General features: G+C 40.9%; 2 protein-coding genes across 11 annotated transcripts in view; one reads left to right on the top strand and one right to left on the bottom strand.

Annotated features, from left to right (window-relative positions):
- MCUB (mitochondrial calcium uniporter dominant negative subunit beta) overlaps positions 1 to 20,921 on the top strand; it is a 107,853-nt gene that overhangs the window by 75,814 nt on the left and 11,118 nt on the right. For 5 of the 6 annotated variants that reach the window (XM_023252866.2, XM_023252865.2, XM_023252868.2 and 2 more), the window contains 3 exons: positions 11,241 to 11,401; positions 12,786 to 12,989; positions 13,806 to 13,922. In XM_023252866.2, coding sequence (XP_023108634.2) covers positions 11,241 to 11,401; positions 12,786 to 12,989; positions 13,806 to 13,922 — 482 coding nt within the window. The remainder of the gene's footprint in view (positions 1 to 11,240; positions 11,402 to 12,785; positions 12,990 to 13,805; positions 13,923 to 20,921) is intronic. The other variant, XM_023252869.2, reaches the window with a different exon arrangement.
- The window catches only part of PLA2G12A (phospholipase A2 group XIIA), a 41,955-nt gene continuing 38,154 nt past the window's right edge, over positions 17,121 to 20,921 (bottom strand). For all 5 annotated transcript variants that reach the window (XM_006930916.4, XM_045056010.1, XM_023252861.2 and 2 more), the window contains 2 exons: positions 18,386 to 18,545; positions 17,121 to 17,754 (listed from right to left, as the gene is read on the bottom strand). In XM_006930916.4, the coding sequence (XP_006930978.2) occupies positions 17,516 to 17,754; positions 18,386 to 18,545 (399 nt within the window). In that variant the 3' untranslated portion in view covers positions 17,121 to 17,515. The remainder of the gene's footprint in view (positions 17,755 to 18,385; positions 18,546 to 20,921) is intronic.

Here is a 20,921-nt window from a genome sequence, read left to right as displayed (position 1 = left end):
AGAGAGACAGAGCATGAACAGGGGAGGGGCAGAGAGAGAGGGAGACACAGAATCGGAAACAGGCTCCAGGCTCTGAGCCATCAGCCCAGAGCCTGACGCGGGGCTCGAACTCCCGGACCGCGAGATCGGGACCTGGCTGAAGTCGGACGCTCAACCGACTGCGCCACCCAGGCGCCCCTATTAAATCCTTCTTTGATGTCTTTCACGAGAGTTTTACAGTTTTCCTCATAAAGATTTTGATCATAACTTGTTACATTTATACCTAAGTATTTCAGTTTTTTAGGCGCTGATGTAAATGGTAATGTGTTTTTAATTTCCAGATTCTACTCGTTGATGTATGATAAAGTGATTGACTTTTATATCATAACCTTGTATCCTTGCAGCTTTGCTATAATTGCTTTTTAGATCCAGCGGTTTTGTTTTGTCGATTCTTTCAGATTTTCTATGTAGACTATCAGGTCATCTGCAAACAAAGACACTTTTATTTCTGCACAATCTGTTCATCTTTTATATCCTTTTTTTATTTACTTGCATTAGCAAGAACTTACAGTATGCTTTTGAAAAGAGTAGTGAGAGGAGGCCCTTTGCTTTTTTCCTGGTCTTATCAGGAAAGCTTCAAGTCTCTGACCAATAAATATGATGTTAGATGTTTTTATCAAGTTGAGGAAGTCTCCCTCTATTCCTACTTTGCTGGGGTTTTCATCATGAATAGGAATTGGATTTTGTCAAATGCTTTTCTGCATTTACTGGTATGACCATGTGACTTTTCTTTAGCTTATTGGTGTGATGGATTGCTTTAATTGAAAAGTTGAACCAACTTTCCATTTCTGTAATAAATCCCATTTGATCATGGTGTATAATTGTTTTTATACATTGTTGGATTCAACTTAATATTTTGTTGAGGATTTTTGCATCTTTGTTTATGAGCGATATTGGTCTTTAATGTTCTTGTAATGTCTTTGTTCGATTTTTGCATTAGGGCAATTGCCACATGGAATGAGTTAGGAATTATTCCCTCTGCTTCTATCTCCTGGAAAGGATTGTAGAGGATTAGTATAATTTCTTACTTAAATGTTGAGTAGAATTTGAGTAGAATTCACCAGTGAACCTATCTGGGCCTAGTGCTTTGCATTTTTAAAGGTTATTATTGATTCAATTTTAAAATAGATACAGGCCTATTCAGATTGTCTAGTAGTTCTTGTGTGTGTTTTGGCAGATTGTGTCTTTCAGCGAATGGGTCCATTTAATCTGGGTTATTAAATTTGCAAGCAAGGAGTTATTCATAGTTTCCTTTATTATCCTTTGAATGTTCCTGGGATCCATAATGATGTCCTATTTTTCATTTCTGATATTAGTAATTTGTGTCTTCTCTTTTTTTTGTTGGCCTGGCTAAGATTTTATCAAATTTATTGGTTTCTTCAAAGATATAGCTTTTAGTTTCATTGATTTTCTTTATTGATTATCTGTTCTCAATTTCATTGATTTCTGCTTTGATTTTTATTTCTTCTGCTTACATTGCATTTCATTTGCTTTTTTTCCAAGTGGAAACTTTGGATTAGTGATTTTAGGTGTTTCTTCTTTTCTAATATATGCATTCAGTGCTATAAATTTCCCTCTGAGTACTGCTTTGTTTCATCCTACAAATTTTGGTAAGTTGTGTTTTCATTTTCATGTAGTTCAAAATATTGTCTAATTTTTCTTTATTTTTTCTTGGACCCGTGTATTATTTAGAAGTGTGTTAATTGCCAAATATTTTGAGATTTTCTAGCCATCTTTTTGATTTCTATTTGGATTGCGTTGTGGTCTGAGAGCATATATTGTACGATTTATATTCTTTTGCATTTGTTTTGGATATGGCCCCAAGTGAGGCTTATCTTGGTGAATGTTCAATGTGAGCTTGAGAAGAATGTGTATTTTCTGTTTTAGGATGAAATAGTCTATAGATGTTAATTCTATCTGTATGATTGATAGTACTGTTGAGTTTAGCTGTGTCCTTGATGATTTTTTTGTTGGCTAGATTGCTCCATATCTAATAGGTATTAAAGATTCCAACTATTACTGGATTTCTTATCTCCTTGTGGTTCTGTCAGTTTCATATTTTGACACTTTGTTGTTAATTACTAAGCATTAAGGGTTGCTGTGTTTTCTTAGTGACTCTGTTATGTAATTATGTAATGCCTTTTTTATCCATGACAACTTTCCTTACTCTGAAGTCTGCTGTGTCTGAAATTAACATAGCTACTCCAGCTTTCTTTTTCCTTTATACACGTATATGTATATATATAAAATTTATATCCTATAATAGTTTCATTTAAATATATATATAAAATTTGTATCCTATAATATATATTAGTTTCAGGTGTACAGCGTAATGATTTAGTATTATATATATTGCAAAATGATCACTGTAACAAGTCTAAGTTAATATCCATCCATACACCGTTGTTGTTTTTCTTCCAGCTTGCTTTTGATTAGTGTTAGCATGATACATCTTCCTTCCTCCTTTTACTTTTAATCTATACGCGTCTTTGGGTCGCCTGGGTGGCTCAGTTGGTTGGGCGTCTGACTTCAGCTCAGGTCATGATCTCCCCATCCGTGAATTCGAGCCCCGCGTCAGGGTCTGTGCTGACAGCTCAGAGACTGAAGCCTGCTTTGGATTCTGTGTCTGCCTCTCTCTCTGCCCCTTCCCCACTCGCACTCTGTCTCTCTTTCTCGAAAAAAGAAAGAGAAAAAAGAAATACGTGTCTTTATATTTAAAGAGGATTTCTTGTAGACAACCTGTAGTTGGGCCTTTGTTTTTGTTTTTAAAAAAAATTTTTTAGGGGCGCCTGGGTGGCTCAGTTGGTTAAGTGTCCGACTTCAGCTCAGGTCATGATCTCCCCATCCGTGAATTCGAGCCCCGCGTCAGGGTCTGTGCTGACAGCTCAGAGACTGAAGCCTGCTTTGGATTCTGTGTCTGCCTCTCTCTCTGCCCCTTCCCCACTCGCACTCTGTCTCTCTTTCTCGAAAAAAGAAAGAGAAAAAAGAAATACGTGTCTTTATATTTAAAGAGGATTTCTTGTAGACAACCTGTAGTTGGGCCTTTGTTTTTGTTTTTAAAAAAAATTTTTTAGGGGCGCCTGGGTGGCTCAGTTGGTTAAGTGTCCGACTTCAGCTCAGGTCATGATCTCGTGGTTTGTGGGTTTGAGCCCTGCGTTGGGCTCTGTGCTGACAGCTCAGAGCCTGGAGCCTGCTTCGGATTCTGTGTCTCCTTCTCTCTCTGCCCCTCCCCCACTCATGCTCTGTTTCTCTCTCTCAAAATAAACATTAAAAAAAGTTTCAATTTAAAAAAATGTTTATTTAATGTTTGTTCATTTTGAGAGAGAGAGAATACGCAGGTGAGTGGGGGAGGGAGAGAGGGAGAGAGAGAGAATCCCAAGCAGGCTCCGTGTTGTTAGCGCAGAGCCCAATAAGGGGCTTGATCCCAGGACTGTGAGATCATGACTTGAGCCACAGTCAAGAGTCAGACGCTTAATGGACTGAGCCACCCAGGTGCCCCAGGCCTTGTTTTTTAATCTAGTCGAATCTGTCTTTTAACTGGTGATTTAGCCCATTGATATTTAAAAGTGATTATTGCTATATTTGATTAATATCTGTCATATTTTTATTGTCTATTTTTTGACCCTTTATTCTTAATTTTGTCTTCCAGTCTTTGTCTGCCTTTTGTGGTTTTAGTTGAGCATTTTATGGTTTCATTTTCTTTTGTAGCATATCAGTGATGCCTTTTTACTTTTTTTAATGGTTGCCCTAGATTTTGCAATATACATTTATAATTAATCCAAGTCCTCTTTCTTCCTTTCCTTTCCTTTCCTTTCCTTTCCTTTCCTTTCCTTTCCTTTCCTTTCCTTTCCTTTCCTTTCCTTTCCTTCCCCTTCCTTTCCTTCCCCTTCCTTTCCTTCCCCTTCCTCTTCCTTCCCCTTCCCCTTCCTTCCCCTTCCCCTTCCTTCCCCTTCCCCTTCCTTTCCCTTCCCCTTCCTTCCCCTTCCCCTTCCTTCCCCTTCCCCTTCCTTCCCCTTCCCCTTCCTTCCCCTTCCCCTTCCTTCCCCTTCCTTCCCCTTCCTTCCCCTTCCCCTTCCTTCCCCTTCCCCTTCCTTCCCCTTCCCCTTCCTTCCCCTTCCTTCCCCTTCCTTCCCCTTCCTTCCCCTTCCTTCCCCTTCCTTCCCCTTCCCCTTCCTTCCCCTTCCCCTTCCTTCCCCTTCCCCTTCCTTCCCCTTCCCCTTCCTTCCCCTTCCCCTTCCTTCCCCTTCCCCTTCCTTCCCCTTCCCCTTCCTTCCCCTTCCCCTTCCTTCCCCTCCCTTCCCCTTCCCCTTCCCCTCCCTTCCCCTCCCTTCCCCTCCCTTCCCCTCCCTTCCTTCCCCTTCCCCTCCCTTCCCCTCCCTTCCTTCCCCTTCCCCACCCTTCCCCTCCCTTCCCCTCCCTTCCCCTCCCTTCCCCTCCCTTCCTTCCCCTCCCTTCCCCTTCCCCTCCCTTCCCCTCCCTTCCCCTCCCTTCCCCTCCCTTCCCCTCCCTTCCTTCCCCTTCCCCTTCCTTCCCCTTCCTTCCCCTTCCTTCCCCTCCCTTCCCCTCCCTTCCCCTCCCCTCCCCTCCCCTCCCCTCCCCTCCCCTTCCCTTCCCTCCACTTCCCTCCCCTTCCCTTCCCTCTTTTTTCTTTTCTTTTCTTTTCTTTTCTTTTCTTTTCTTTTCTTTTCTTTTCTTTTCTTTTCTTTTCTTTTCTTTTCTTTTCTTTTCTTTTCTTTTCTATTCTATTCTATTCTATAAATAATCTCTGTCCCCACTATGGAGCTTGAATTTACAACTCCCAATTTTCACGCTCTACAGACTGAGCCAGCCAGGACCCCTTAAATCCACTTTCAAATAACACTAGATACACTGTTTCACAGGCATTACAAGTACCTTGTAATAATCATGTATTTCTTTCTTCCCATCCCTTGTCATTCATTTCACTCATATATAAGCTGTAATCATTGAGTATATTTTTACTGCTATTATTTTGAACGGACTGTTTGGTAGACCAATTAATAAGAGAAAGGAAAAATAAATTTTAATTTTGTCTTCCCTTATTCCTCCTTTAATGTTGAATTCCTTTATTTGTATAGATCTAGGTTTCTGACCTACTATCATCTTATTTCCCTTTTAACACTTCTTGCAAGGTAGGTCTACTGGCAACAAATTCTCACAATTTTTGTTTGAGAAAGTCTTCATTTCTCCTTCACTTTTGAAGGATAATTTGGTGAGATACAGAATTCCAGGTTTGTGTGTTTTTTCTCGTGTCTACACAAAACGAACACCCTTTTTAGAATTTCCAAAAGAACGGAAGAGAGTTTTATTCCCGTCCGAGTTAGGACAGCTGCCTGGGTTACATAGCAGAGGGAGCTCTGGCGGAAGAATGTTTGGTGCAGTGTTATTTACATTGTTGGGTTTTTGTTTTGTTTTGTTTTGTTTTTTTACATAAATGTTGCAAATCATTAGACAAAGGACATTTCAGAAAGTTGTTGACCTTATCTTAAGTTTCTAGTATATGTGGGGCTGTAGGACTTTCATGTTAGGGGAAACAGGGAAGTTTCTTCCTTTTTCTTTTGTGTTCAGAATGGTCTTTTCGGCTCATTTTCTTTAACGAAGCAGATGTACGATGTGTGCTCAGGGCAGAAATAGAGCCCTTGCTTTGAGGTTTTGCCGAGTTATTTTGACCTTGGTAAACATCAAAGTATTGGGCCCAAGACGTTAAGTTGAAGATTTCCTTTATCACTCTCAACATGAAGTTTTTGTTTCCTTCCTGCTTATATAGTTTCTGGGAGAAGTCCGATGTAATTTTTATTTTTGCTCTTCTGTAGGTAAGGTGAACACCTTTCCTCTGGTGCCTTTCAAAGTTTTTTCTATATCTTTGGTTTTTACCTTGCCTTACAATTTTTTGTTGAAAGCCAGACACGATGTGTTGGGTGGTGGAAACCGAAGCATGTACGTCTTTCGTGTGAGGTTTTACGTGTCTCTGGCTAAGAGATGGTTTACTGTTTACTGTAGCTGGAGGTATCCGAGGCTTGAGTTTCTTCTAGTGTCCTTGTTTTTCTCTTCCCTGTTGCCTTTGAGTTTCCCTAGAAATTCTTTCTTAGGGTCTGTTCCTTGCACAGAATTGTAGCCCTGTTGACGTGGTGGAAAGGTATTGGGGGTGGGTGGAGTAGCCTTCTATAAACTTAAGATTGAATCTCTGGTATTTTATTGGGCTGCAGTTCCTAGGCTGCAACCTTCAGAAGAGTTTCTTGGCCTTTTTATTTTTTCCTTCCCGTATGTGTGAAAGGAAGGCTAGATTGAGCGGGAGTTGGCTCATGGCCCTTCTTCCAAGCAAGATAAGGCTCTGGTAGAGTCCGTGCTGTGGGCAGAGTAGTGCTCAGCACTGTTTCAGAATGTTTCTTTTTGCCTTCTCCCTGCTCTGAGCACCTGGTTATGTGTGATCTCTGACCTTCACTATGGGAACCTGGTGGGGCTCCTGGAGGTAACACTCGTAAATGTGTGTGAGTTTTTATTTCTCAAACCCGTCAGCATTGAGCCTCCAGTAATTCACCAGTTCTGGCTTTTTTTTTGTTTTGTTTTTTTTAATGTTTGTTTATTTCGAGAGAGCACTCAAGTGGGGAGAGGGATTAGAGAGAGGGAGAATCTTTTTTTTTTTTTTTTTTTTTTACTGTTTTATTTTTATTTTTTGAATTTATATCCAAGTTAGTTAACATATAGCGTAATAATGGTTTCAGGACTAGAATTTAGTGATTCATCACTTACATATAATACCCAGTGCTCATCCCAACAAGTGCCCTCCTTAATGCTTCTCGCCCATTTAGCCCACCCCCCAACCCAACACTCCTCCAGAAACCTGTTTGTTCTCTGTATTTAAAAGTCTCTTATGGTTTGTCTCCCTGTTTTTATATTATTTTTGCTTCCCTTCCCTTATTCATCTGTTTTGTATCTTAAATTCCTCATATGAGTGAAGTCATATATTTTTCTCTGACTGACTTCGCTTAGCATAATACTGTCTAGTTCTATCCATATGGTTGCAAATGGCAAGATTTCATTCTTCTCTCCTGTGTGTGTGTGTGTGTGTGTGTGTGTGTGTGTATGTGTGTATGTATACATACACACATACCCACACACAAACCCACCCCACATCTTTTTTATCCATTCATCCATCGATGGACACTTGGGCTCTTTCCATACTTTGGCTATTGTTGATAGTGCTGCTATAAACATTGGGGTGCATGTGCCCCTTCGAAACAGCACACCTGTATCCCTTGGATAAATGCTTAGTAGTGCAATTGCTGGGTCGTAGTGTAGTTCTATTTTTAATTTTTTGAGGAACCTCCATATTTCTTTCCAGAGTGGTGGTAGCACCAGTTTGTATTCCCACCAGCAGTTGCAAAAGGGCTCCTCTTAGGGAGAGAGAATCTTAAGCAGGTTTCATGTTCAGTACAGAGCCAGATGCAGGGCTCCATTCCACAACCCTGAGATCCTGACCTGAGCCAAAATCAAGAGTCAGACCCTTGACCAACGGAGCCACCCAGGTGCCCCTACCATTATGTTTAAGTGTTCCTGCCAGTATTGGCTTCAGAGACTTCTGTTCTGGGTAAGCTGTGACCACAGACTCTTGAGCACAGAAGGAGGGAATTAATAAATCTCTGCCTTAATAAGTAGATGACAAAAACAGATCAATAAATAAGGGAAGGCTCTTGTTTATAGTTAGAGTGCTAAGTGCTGACTGGTAAATGTGGGAGTGCTGCTGGAATCAAAAAGTCATCATATTATAGCCAGATTCTCTAAATTCTGCATCAGCCAAGAATTAGTAGGTGTCAGTGAGAGTGGGAAGGTGGGGGGAGGGGATTTAGATTTAAAAAAATGCTAACAACAACAACAACAACAACAACAAAATGAGAGTAAGTCACAAGGACACAGGGGGCTGTCACTAATCATTTTCTAATACAGTTTCAACACCTTGGCTCCCATGTCCTTGTGACTTTCCCCCATTAAAAAAAATTTTTTTTTAATGTCTGTTTATTTTTGAAAGAGAGAGTACAAGTGGGGGTAGGGGGGACTGAGAGAGAGAGAGAGAGAGAGAGAGAGAGAGAGAGAGAGAGAGAGACAGAATTTGAAGTAGGCTCCAGTCTCTGAGCTGTCAGCACAGAGCCCCTATGCGGAGCTTGAACCCACGAGTCATGAGATCATGACCTGAGCCAAAGTGGGACACTTAACCAACTGAGCCACCCTCAGGCTGAGCACCCTGAGCACCTGAGCACCCTAGGCGCCCCACCCCCATTTGTATTTCAAGCTTTCTGCTATAACTAGATGATCTAGGCTGATCTTGTACCCCAGCATCGGTGTCAGCCATTTCTCTGAAGCTTCGTTGAAGAAAAATATATATTTAAAAAAATTTTAATTGTATGTTTGAAAAGTTTATGGGATTTGCAAATACAAACTAGTATAGAGAAATTAAAATGAATCTGTCATTTCAACAATTGTGAACTTCCTTGTGTTAATTCTTTTTAAAGATCAGGGCAGTATTTAACTCCAAAGAGAGAAGGATGGCAAAAGTTGAGAAATACGAAAGTGGAAATTTCATGTCCAGTGAGTTGCCAGCACTCTGAATGGTCTTCTGCTCTCTGGGTTGAGTATTTGAGAGCGCAAGTGGAAATAAGTGTTTTCAGGGCATCTCTTTGTTCTACTTGACCTTCCCTCCTGCAAACCCCAACATGTCACATAGACTTTAGGTCAAGTAGACTAAATTATGGCCTCCCTCCTGACAGCCCATTGGGAGGAGAGCCCTCTGCCTGCCTGGAGGGGCTGTTTGCTGGGATTGAGCTCTGGGGGCAGGGCCGACCTTGGAAGTGTGAGGCCTGGTGCCCCACATCTCTTTGCCCTCGGGTTTACCGGCTGTCTCACTGAACATCGAATCCGACTTAGTCTCACCGTGTGAATTAAACTAACAGGGGCACAGTGGGTACGGTTGGAAGGAAAATGACAGAGGAATTATGCTGGATTCATAGAAAATTAAGTTTGTAAAGTTATCAGTTTGGGATTTCAGTGTATTTGAATTCCATTTCTTTTCTAAAGCATTAGCAAATTTGGATTTGAAAATTCAGGATACGAAAATGAAACCCACATCCACGACACATACAAAAGGAATAAAGAGCTTCTGAAGAAAAAAGAATAATAGTCTCTCATTTTTGGTTTTTGTTAGGAGATGCCACAGAGAAATGTTTAAATTGGTAATACGGCATACGAATTCTGTGGTGCCATTTCTGAAAGACTGTCGCTTGTCATTGGACTCAGATGGACATTTTGTGTTACTCGACAGACTCTCTCTTTGACCAAACTTTGGTCAGGCTCCTCTGAGCCCTCTTCTTGACTAGACCTCAAGCTCGGCCTATAAAAATTGCAGATTGTCTACACAAATGATTCTGTTCTCCCCAAATACCCCACCACTCCTCCCACCCTGAGAGACTTGAACAAACACCAGCATAGTTTCTAACAACTTAAGCCCGTATCCCTAGGATTATGACTACAGCCCTCTTAAAATGCTTGCATGAGAAAGTGCAACAGTGCCCGGAGAACTCCTTGTTTGCTCAGGGAAAACCTGGCGATAGGCAGATCGGTCCCTGAACCCCCTCTTCTAGCAGTTACTTGAGAAAGCTTGGAATCCTTTCTCTATACCTTGGAAGTGTACAGCTTCTGTCTCTCAGAACTGTTTTCTCAGGGACCCGAGAAACTACTCTTTGACATGCAGACGTTCAAGGAAGTGACTCTTGCTCTCAGTCCCGGCTCGGTGGGTGCCTTGCCCTGACTTGTACACTGCCTTTTGTTTGTTTCTCTTTTGAATAAGTGCCAGCCAACAACCCAAATGGCCTAGTCACCTTAACCAGCCATCTCCATGCCCAGTTTTTGTGGATTTCCACTTCCTGGACTCTGCTAGCTTAAGCCCCTGGTGTTCCCCTCCCTCCCTGCAAACGCCCAGCCACCTCTGCACAGATAGAAGTTGACTGAGTTGAGTTCACCCTGGGCTCTCTTCCTTATTGCGGTAGTTACTGAATAAAATCTGTCCATGTCACTTTACTTAGTGCCTGGCCTTGTTTGCCCCTGATACACTCCACAGCTTGGGACAGAATTGTACCCCATCTGTACCTTTCCTCTGTATGCAGACCTTTTAAATGTCAGTACTTTCTTCCTCAAAACAAAAGGGCTCTGACTGTTCTGCAAAGCTCAGAAGCCTGGAAGGGAACTTGTACTTTTCATTTCTTCTTGGCAGCTTTAGTTTGGAATGTAGAAGGGATTAAAGACCACAACAGAGTTTTTTGAAGGTGGTGGATGGAAATGGGAGGGAAGTAACTCGAGGACTCTGCTGGCAGGCCCTGGAGACTCACTGGGCTGGTCCTGACTCTCCGCGGTCATAAACCTCCCTGGCTCCTCGAGTGTGCTGCTGGGGGGCGGGTCCGTCTGCTTGTTCTCGCCTGTCCCCCACCTCCAGTTCTCTTCCAGTGCTGGGGAACAAGTATAACCCTCAGAAAAGGGGCATTACAGCCCAGCCGTGTGGGAGCTTATAGATCCACAGGGGCGGCAGGATCAAGAGAAATCTATAAGCAAAAGAACTTTATTAAAACTCATTCTCCGTATGAACCTCCTTTCAGATCTGCATCTTGTTGAAAAAAACTTACACGTTACTTTTCAAATGTGTATCATACTTTTGTTTACACGTTAGTATCCCAGCTCCCCTCCCCTGTGGATCCTAAAATAACTTTTGGATAGATGGTTGGGGCTTGAGGGGAGGGATCTTAGATTGAACTCAGGTATAGAGACGAGTCCATAAACTATAAAGTGTTACAAACTGAGGTGAGGCCTTCACCTGGATTCTGGTAGACGGATACCTTACTTTTCCTGTATGAAGATTTTTAAAGAAACAGCAAAGTCCTATTACAAAAGAAAAAAAGAAAAGACCGAAACGTAATGAATTTTAAACCTACTGTCTGGTAATTTATCATCCCAGACTCTCTTTCTGTGGGAGAGACCAAAGGAATCAGGGGAGACGGGAAGAAAGTCCAATACCGAATGACTCCCTAGGAGCTGGAGTGCCCACGTGGCCAGCCACGGGCACTCAGATTTGGTTCCCTACACTCAGAGACCCTGAAGGAAAAAATGTGGTGACTGCCTATGTTTCCCTTGTCTCTTCTCAGAAAAACTGAGTATGGAGCATGCCACCGACATGGAAAATGTGAAATCCTTGGTTCACAGACTGTTTACAGCTTTGCATTTAGAAGAGTTTCAGAAAAAGAGAGAGCACCATTTACTGGAGAAAATTGACCACCTGAGGGGACAGCTGCAGCCTCTTGAACAGGTTAGGAAGCATCACGGTTGAGTCGATTGAGTGCGTGCCACGTGAGCATTTTTGCGAATGCTCCACATATGCTCATTGTCTCCTTTGATCCTCATGAGCCTGTGCCTTTGGTAGTGTTATCTTTGCCATTCTCGAGATGAGGAAGCTGGGGCCGCCGCGCACGTGGCAGATACATGGCAGAGCCAGAACATGAACTCCGGTGGCCCAGCTGGAGCCGCCATCTTTAACTCTGTGCTGTGCTTCCTCTCCAAGGCCCCGGTGTCTCTCTAAATGAGTAGAGTGGGTGCGGGGATGCACTAGCTGAAGCACCACCAGTTTCTTTTTGGAGGCGAATAGGCCCAGGGCCGCAGCTCTGCTTAACAGATTTACAGCCCGAGGTTAGCGATGGCCTCCTCACATCTGAAGGTAATCACTGGTGGAGAAAAAATAACTTTTGGGGGAAGAACAGGCAGGAGTCTGTACGTTTTAATTTAAGGGAAGAAACTGCATCTTTTAAACCTTGGATCCCACTTGAGATTTTTAAAAATGGGTGGGTGGCCGTGTATCTTTGTATCTGAATAGGAAGTTTCTGGAAATAAAAGAAACTTTTAACTGTGTCCTCTAAGATACATGTGCCCATATATCGAGGGGTTGGCAGAGAGACTTTTTATTTGTTGGATTGTGTACCCATGTTTTCATTTTTTAAAAAGTTGGTGATATATTGTATCAAGATTTAAAAATCTAAAAAGGTGACCAGTGGAAGGTTTTCCTCCTCCTAGCATATCCCCCCACCCATGAGTCATTTTAGATTTCCTTTATCTGTATATCCACAAGTACAAATAAATTATCTTGTTCCTTTCTTCAGAAAAGGGCATATGCTATTACATATTTTTCTTCCCTTTTTTCACTAACGGTGTATCCTGGAAAGATCTCCATCTATGTACATGGAGAGCTTCCTCACTATGGCTACGTAATAGCTTGGATATATAGATATATGCATCATTGTCACTCTTTTACCCTTAAGGATCTGTAATGAACCATGCGTGCACAAGTATATCTATAAGCTGCATTCCTAGAAGTGAAATTGCTGGGTCAGAGAAAATAGGCATGTAATTTTAGGTTTCAGAGGAGAACGTCTTGAGTTTTTCATCGTATACCCTTCTATACTATTTAATTTCTCCCCCCACAAGTAGGTGTTACCTTTATAATTTAAAAAGTGACTCATTAATGAGCTGATTTAGAAATAAGTGATCACTCATTAATGTGTATGTTTCATAACCTGTTCCTAAATCAGACCTCTTTAAAGTGGTGCAGATACATACTATTTTACTTTTGTTCCTTCTGCTTTTATTTCCCCTTACGTTGGTGCACTGTAAATTGAACTAAGCCGTTTTTTCCCCTTCAGATAAAGGCTGGAATCGAAGCTCGCTCAGAAGCCAAAACCAGTGGACTTTTGTGGGCTGGATTAGCATTGCTATCCGTTCAGGGCGGGGCGTTGGCCTGGCTCACTTGGTGGGTGTACTCCTGGGATATTATGGAACCAGTGACATACTTCATCACATTTGCAAATTCCATGGTCTTTTTTGCATACTTTATAGTCACTCGACAGGTGAGTAGTTTGTTAGGAAAATGGCAAGTTTAGGACATGTTTTGCAAATAATTTTTTCTGCAACTCAAATAATGAGTGATAAATCCTTTTTATTTACTGAATTGCTGAGTTTTTATAAGCTGATAAATTTTGTTGCTTTTCATGAGAATAGAGATCTGTATACAGCATGGAGAAACTATAACCTCTATAGAGAAACAGTACAGCCCACAAATTTCTTTTTTTTTTTTTTTTAAAGTTGATTTATTTTGAGAGAGAGGGAGAGAGCAGGGGAGGGGCAGAGAAAGAGAGGGAAAGAGAGAATCCAAAGCAGGCTCCAGCCATCAGCACAGAGCCCGATGCGGGGCTCGAACTCACAAACTGTGAGATCATGACCTGAGCTGAAATCAAGAGTCGGACACTTAACTGACTGAGCCACCCAGGCTCCCCCACAAATTTCTCTATTGAGATAAACACATCAAATTTTTTTCTCTGTCTTTATTTTATAAATAAAATTGAATACGTATTGCAAAAACACTCAGTAACTTTAGCTTTATTACATGACTATTTTGCCAAAACAGTTTTCTTTTGCTCCTTTCTGTCCCAATATGTGTGATTTCTTTTCTCAGCTTGCTTGCTTTTGAAAGCAGCAGCTGATCTCAAGCAAGACAAAATGTTTAACTCGTGTTGCCTTATGCTTGCTCTGTTGGCCACTGCAAATATTTTACTCATCTGCCGCCTTTTGCTTTAGTGTTGCTAAGGCAAGTATCTTTCTTGCAGAGACATTATGTTCATTTAAAACATGTTTAAAACATGTTCTTTTTTTGTTTTTCCTTTTAGGATTATACTTACTCAGCTGTTAAGAGTAGGCAGTTTCTTCACTTCTTCCATAAGAAATCAAAGCAACAGCATTTTGATGTGGTGCAGTACAACAAGTTAAAAGAAGATCTTGCTAAGGTACTTTAATGCAGATACAACATCTTCTCGCTGGTGTTATTTGGGAGCCGGAACTTAGTATGGAGGAAATACAAGTTAAATCTTGGTCCTCAATAGACTTCTGTGTACCGTGCTTTGCTCAGTGAAAATGTTGACAAGTGTGATGCTGATTTCATATCCTAGGGTTTTGTTCTCGACTCCTGTATTCTATGTGAGGATAGCTTTTAATGGGTATGGGTATGGGGAAGTGTCTTAAATGACTTTGAGATAGTAAAGTAATAGTTTTCAATAGCGGTGTTATTTCTGTTCACTCTCTGAGTGTGTGTTTTTAAACAGTCTAATATCAAGCTCAACTTTCAAGACCATAAAAGAAAGTAGACTTTTAGGAAGGTGAAGACTGATAAAGAATTTTAAGCTTCTTGAGGCACTTGTAAAAAAAAAGCTTCTGCTCCTTAAAAATGGAAGATTCAATATGGTATTCATCCTTTCATCTTTTCCATCTTTCCGGTGAGAAAACAGAGGTGCTTCGTTACTTGCCCAGGTATACACTGTTAGAAAGTGGGGAAACCAAGGTATGAATCCAGAAGTTTGACACTGGAGCCTGTACTTTTAAGTCTTCCACACAATACGTCTCTCAGGCAGCTTTTATCTCTGGCCTACCAGCAGACTCCTTAGTTTTGTTCAGATGGTAGCTTTCAACATGTTTACTAGATTTTTGATTTTTCTTAGTAATTTTAGAGGAAACATTTTGGTAAAAATCTCTTCCCATTGCTCAGTGCATGCTCATTTAATAGCCAGTATTCATAATATCTCTTGTTATCTGTACCTTCTAAACTACTCATCCCTCAAATTAAAAAATATAGATCTATCGATCTATATATATGTAGATATATATAGATCGATAGATAGATATAGATATTCCTGGAATTAAATTTATAAGTCAAGAACTGGAGATAACCTTTAAATAATTTTTCTATGTCTTTATTTTGAGAGGGTGCATGCACAAGCCGGGGAGGGGCAGAGAGGAGGAGAGACACAATCCGAAGCAGGCTCTGTGCAGTCAGTGCAGAACCCCATGTGGGGCTCGGACTCACGAACCGTAAGATCGTGACCCAAGCCAAGATCGATAAGCGTCTGACTCTTACCAAGAGTCGGTAAGCATCTGACTCTTGGTTTGGGCTCAGGTCACGATCTCACGGTTCGTGAGTTCGAGCCCCGCGTTGGGCTCGTGTTGGCAGTGCAGAGCCTGCTTGGGATTCTCTCACCCTCCCATCTCTGCTCCTCCCAACTTTCTGTCTCTCTCTCAAAATAAATAAACAAAAAAAATTTTTTTTTAATTCTGTAAAATCACTACTTGGGAAAAATACAACGATTTTATTTTTATTTAGTGTACAGTCTTACATTTGAATGATCTAATCCAAGAAGCCTAAGGGATGTTCTTCCAACTAGTTCATAGCAGTGGGCACTTAGGATTTATAGTACCTGTGAAATATTTTTTTTAGGTAATAAAGTTGAGGAAAAAGGGAGATTGCTAGGTCACAAAGTGGTTTTTTTTTTTTCAGATAAGAAACAGAAAAACCATTATAAAGGGACAATGAACGTAAGAACTTAAAGGATGTATCAAAACCTTAAGTTCCTCTTTTCTAAAGGGTCCCTATTCACTGAAATACTGTACACATTTGCCACTAGTCATTATAAATGTTTATTAAGCTAAGGATACACTAAATTTACATATACATTTACTCCTCTCATGCAGTAATGCCCTGTTTCTCATTCTCTCTGATCATGTACTTTTTCTTTTTCCCATTGACAGGCTACGGAATCCCTGAAACAGGTGCGCCACTCGCTGTTTGCGAATGCAAGGAGAGAAAGTCAATGAAAAGAATTAATCTTACATTTCTAAATGTTATTAAATTTTTCCAGTATGTGTTGATTCTGCAACTTAGAAACTGGAACTTTTAGTCCCTTAGTTCCTTTGGATTTGATCGTTTCAATCTCTTTTGTTAATTAAAAAAAAATGTGAACATAGGTATTCTTTGAAGTTCTCACTTGAGATTTTTAGTTTGTGGATTCGCGTGACTTGTCCGGGATTAATACGGGGAGGAGCTTGGACGCGCCCATCAGAGTCCGAGCAGCTGCCTCTGTAGTCAGGTACTTGAGCTAAGAGTCCTTGTCCGTCTGGGTTATGTTCATTCTCCTGCAGAGGAGTGGTCTCTGTGTGTGGCATTCGCTTTCCTTCTTAGGCTTCCTTTAGAATCGTCATGTCATTAATTTGTTTTTAAATACATCATAATAATTGGAAGATCTTTATCATTAAATATAGTTTATGTTATCTGAAATGTTTCATCTGAACTAATATTTACTTAGATCCTACTCATGTTTCATACTAGCTATGCTGACTGGTGTGAGGTAATACCTCATTATTGGTTTTGATTTGCATCTCCCTGATAAGTGATGTTGAGCATCTTTTTCATGTGCCTATTGGCCATTTGTAGGACTTCTTTGGAAAAATGTCTATTCAGGTCCTGTGTCCATTTTGTACTCAGATTGGGGTTTTGTGTGTACGTGTGTGTTGAATTGAATGAGTTCTTATATATAGTTTCAATATTAATTTCAATATTAATCCTTTATCGGATATGTGATTTATAAATATCTTCTTCCATTCACTAGGTTGCCTTTTTAAAAAGTTTTGTTGGTTTCCTTTGTTGTGTAAAAGCTTTTATAGTTCTGTTTATTTTTGCTTTTGTTGTCCTTGTCTGAGGGCGGGTGCTCAGACCAGTGTCCCAAGAGCTTACCTACATTTTTCTCATATTCTCTTCCTAGTTTTATGATTTCAGTTCTCACATTCAAGTCTTCAAACTACTTTGATTTTATTTTTATATATGGCCCAGTTTCATTCTTTCGTATGTAGCTGTCCATTTTTCCCAATACCATTTATTGGATTTAGGATTCTTTGTTCTAGTTCTATGAAAATGTCATTAGTATTTTGATAGGGATTACATTGAATCTGTAGATTGTTTAGGCACTATGGACATTCTAACAATATTAATTCTTCCAGTCCATCATCATGGTATATCTTTCCATAAAGGCTTTTTTAAGTGAGAGTTGAAACCTATATAAAAAGTGATAATTCATATGTAGATGAATTTGTATGACCAAGTACAAGAGTACTCTGAATTATACAAATGAGTAAGAATGTGAATTAGAAAAATTAAAACATGGATTTCAAATATTTTATTAAGGGGAAACAACTAGTTTCTGGGTTTCAAAAACCTTTAAAAACATTATAAAACTTTTATAAAAACTTCACACAATACAAATTTAAATCTTCCAGATATTTTTGAGTAACCTTGAGATTTACTATAAAAATCAAGTATTACAAATGTTTATTTTTATTTATAGTAATTCCCTGAGGATTTCATTTCATATATATCAAACCCTTTCATCTAATATCAGCATGTCTAATACCAACATGAACTATTTTAAGTTCTCATTAAACCTTAAAACATTTTAAACTGCTATACCATAAGCTTCCACCTTAGTAATATTTATATAAAAGGACAAGAAAATCTGTTTTGAATATAGACAAGATACATAAAACACAATTATTCCTGTCATTTGGATTTTGGAAAGAAATACAGCTTCTTAGTAAGCATTGAGGCAAAGCAGGGAACCTGCTTCTTTCCAATTGCAGATGGGTCTTTGCAAAAGTCCACTCGGCGCTGAGAAACTTTCCTGTTCACCAGGGTGAGGAGCTCTGTGAACTCTAAGGAGGAGCCAAATTTTCCCAGCATCTCACACAAATCCTGAATGTACCACGAGCCATTCACAGTTTCCCGATGAGAATAATAACCTAAATGATAGGAGCAAAAAGGGCACTGAAGTTTCTCTGGCTTTCAGTTATGGTGACTGAAAAACACCTTTATAATTCACCATTACAGAAGTGTAAGTTCTCAAAAATTCTTGAAGACTAGGACGTGTCAATGACAGCTTTAAAATTTTTCTTGGTTGACTACTATGAGAAAAGGGATTAATTTATATAGTTTTATAGAAATGAGGTTAGCTCTATATAATTTCCTCCATTTCCTAAAAATTCCCAAGAAAATAGTTGCCAGGCAGTGATTTTTAACACAAGAGATTAGAAAGAAAAACACAGCTTACTGCACAAAGAACAAAGGTCATCACAGGAGTTTCAGCAACGCTTTCTTTGAATATTATTACAACACTATCAAAATGAATGTTAGCAGCCTATTACCAATTATTGAATGCAACTTGTAGCTTAAACCTAGTTCTCAGGAATGACTTTTCTAGAAGTTACTTTACACTTGATGTATCACCCTGTGCCGAAGATGTGACCGAAGATGTGAACTTCACGATCAAATCACCTTGATCAGATAAATACCAGACTCTCCAGTCAAGGTGAGGTGAAACTAATGGAACTCAAGTCAGGAAACCAATTCTGTTTGTACTAAACACACACCCACCTTCTGCAACTGAGTAACACATGAGAAAGTCTGCTCCAGCAGGCAGTGTGGAAACTGAGGCCGCATCCACCTGGGTTATGTTGACGTCCAGCATGTTTTTTTGATGATCCACTACATCCAGAGGAATGACTGGCACATCATGCTGGTCTCCCCGACATGCCTACGAGACAAGGAGGAAAACCATTTCCTTTTCTAACCTATTCTTTTCTTCCCACGGCTTAATGTTTACAGTGAATGTATAATTGAGCACATCTTAACATCAACAGAAGCTACTTTATAAAACTTCAAAAAACATGCAGTCAAGTTTTAGAGCAAATTCACCTGACAGTTTTTCCCTACTCATGGTTTTTTTTTTTTTTTTTTTTTTTTTTTTAAATGCTTGAGAGAGCATGAGCCGGGGAGGGTCAGAGAGAGAGAGAGAGAGAGAGGGAGAGAATCCCAAGCAAGCTCCATACTGTCAGCCAGAGTCGGGGCTGTCTCAGGAACCATGAGATCATGACCTGAGCCAAAATCAAGAGTCAGACACTTTTGACTGAGCCACCCAAGCGCCCTTTTAATTAAGGCCTTTAAAAAACTGGCATCCTCGGGGCCCCTGGGTGGCTTGCTCAGTTGGTTGGTGTCCGACTTCAGCTCAGGGCATGATCTCACTGCTTGTGAGTTCAAGCCCTGCGTCAGGCTCTGTGCCGACAGCTCGGAGCCTGGAGCCTGCTTTGGATTCTGTGTCTGTGTCTCGCTCTCTCTCTCTGCCCCTCCCCCACTCGTGTTCTGTCTCTCTCAAAAATGTTACAAAAATTTTTTTTTTAAATTGTCATGCTCAACCGTACACCAGACTGTGTTGATTGAAAGGTACAGTGTGGAGGAGAAAGCCTCTGGTTTTGAGTTTCTTACGAAGTAGCCACACCACAGCACCAGACACACACCCCTTCTTTGAAAAGCTACAGTATTTGCCCAGCGTTTCTGTTGAATCAGGGAATACACGCCCAGATAGGGTGGTGCTTGCCTAGCTGCTGCAATACATTGTCAAAGTAGGGCTAAAAGGACGCCACCACCTGACCTGAGAAGACCTCTTTTAATGTGCCCTTTTCCTTTCGCTTACACTGTATAGTGAGGTCTCAATTTCTTAGCCATTAATTTTCACACAAAGGCTAACGTTAATTTCTACTCTTAAATGCCTATTATGGGCTGAATTTTGTCATCCCTTCCCATTTGTATGAAGAAGTCCTGTCCCTCAGGATCTCAAATATGACTGTATTTGGATATATGCCTTTAAAAAAGGTAAAATTGAGGTCTACAATGATCTTAATCTATAACTAGTGGTCTATAAGAGATCAGGACACAGAGATGCACAGAGGAAAAAAGGCAGCCACCTCCAGGCCAAGGAGAACGGGCACCTTGATCTCCGATTTCTAACCTCCAGAACCATTAAGAAAATTTCTGTTGTTTAAGCCACCGGTCTGTACTTTGTTCTGGCAGACCTAGTGAACTTCATCCAGTGACCTAGTAAGATTTGGTTGTGGTAAGTGCATCCCTCGTTCTGAAATGGGTTTTTGTAAGCTTTTAAAGAAAAAAGCCCAGAGTGATTTCAGAGTTATCTGATAAATAGAAGATCTCCAGTATTCCATTTTTGCAGGAAGATTTTAATCTTTGTATTACCAAGCTTATTTTCAGACCTAGAATCTGATGGCATTACTTGCCCAATCAGTTGCAGTAAGAAAAAGAGCCAGCCTACTGAGGACTTGCAGGTGTTCGGCACTGTTCTAAGTGCTTGTTAGGCCACGCTGTTTTATCCTCACAACCAGCCTGTGAGGCAGTGCTCTTATACCCCCCTTTCACAGATGCAGTCAAATGCTCTACCCCTGAGCTATACCCCCTCCCCTTTCACAGATGAAGAATTGGAGGCAGAGAGAAGTAACTTGGCAAAATATTTTCTTCCTTCGTGGCCATCTCCCCACAGCGGCCCGCCACTTTGTGTCTCTGACAGTGCTGGCCACTCCCTTTTTCCCTGGACCATCCCGCTCAGTGTCTCTCCTCTGCTCATTCCTCAGTGGCGTCCCTCAGGGCTGTTTTGCACTCATTTCTCAAGCTATGCTTGGCGTGGGTAAACTCATGCACTCCCGTGGCTGCCACTGTCATTCATCTCGTTAACTCTCAAATTTATTTCTCCAGCCTAGCCAGGCTGCATGTAGAGCTGTTAACTCCCAACTGCATGTGACAGATACTTTAATACAGTTCCCAACAAGAAACCACGATCATCCTTAACTTCTTCGAGATGCCCCTGCTCGCTTCCCTCAAGGTGTTATGGCAGGTTGAATGTGGCCATGCCCTCCATGCCGTTTATGGAAATACAGAATTGCAGCACTGGGACATCAGGAATTCTCCTTTGTTCGAACTCCTTATTGATGTGGTGAGTGAGGTTATTCAGGCCGAAAATTGTCTTCATCTCTAATAACCAGCTAAGGAAAAAGGTGGAGGGATGAAGCAAGCTAGAACAGGAACTCTGCCTGCGTTCTGCTCACTGGCCTCCAGGCCTGGTGCT

The sequence above is a fragment of the Felis catus genome, chromosome B1 (genome assembly GCF_018350175.1).
Source record: "Felis catus isolate Fca126 chromosome B1, F.catus_Fca126_mat1.0, whole genome shotgun sequence".
NCBI lineage: Eukaryota > Metazoa > Chordata > Mammalia > Carnivora > Felidae > Felis > Felis catus.
The sequence above is the reverse complement of the archived record's forward strand: the minus strand, read 5'-3'. Positions and strand labels throughout refer to the sequence as shown.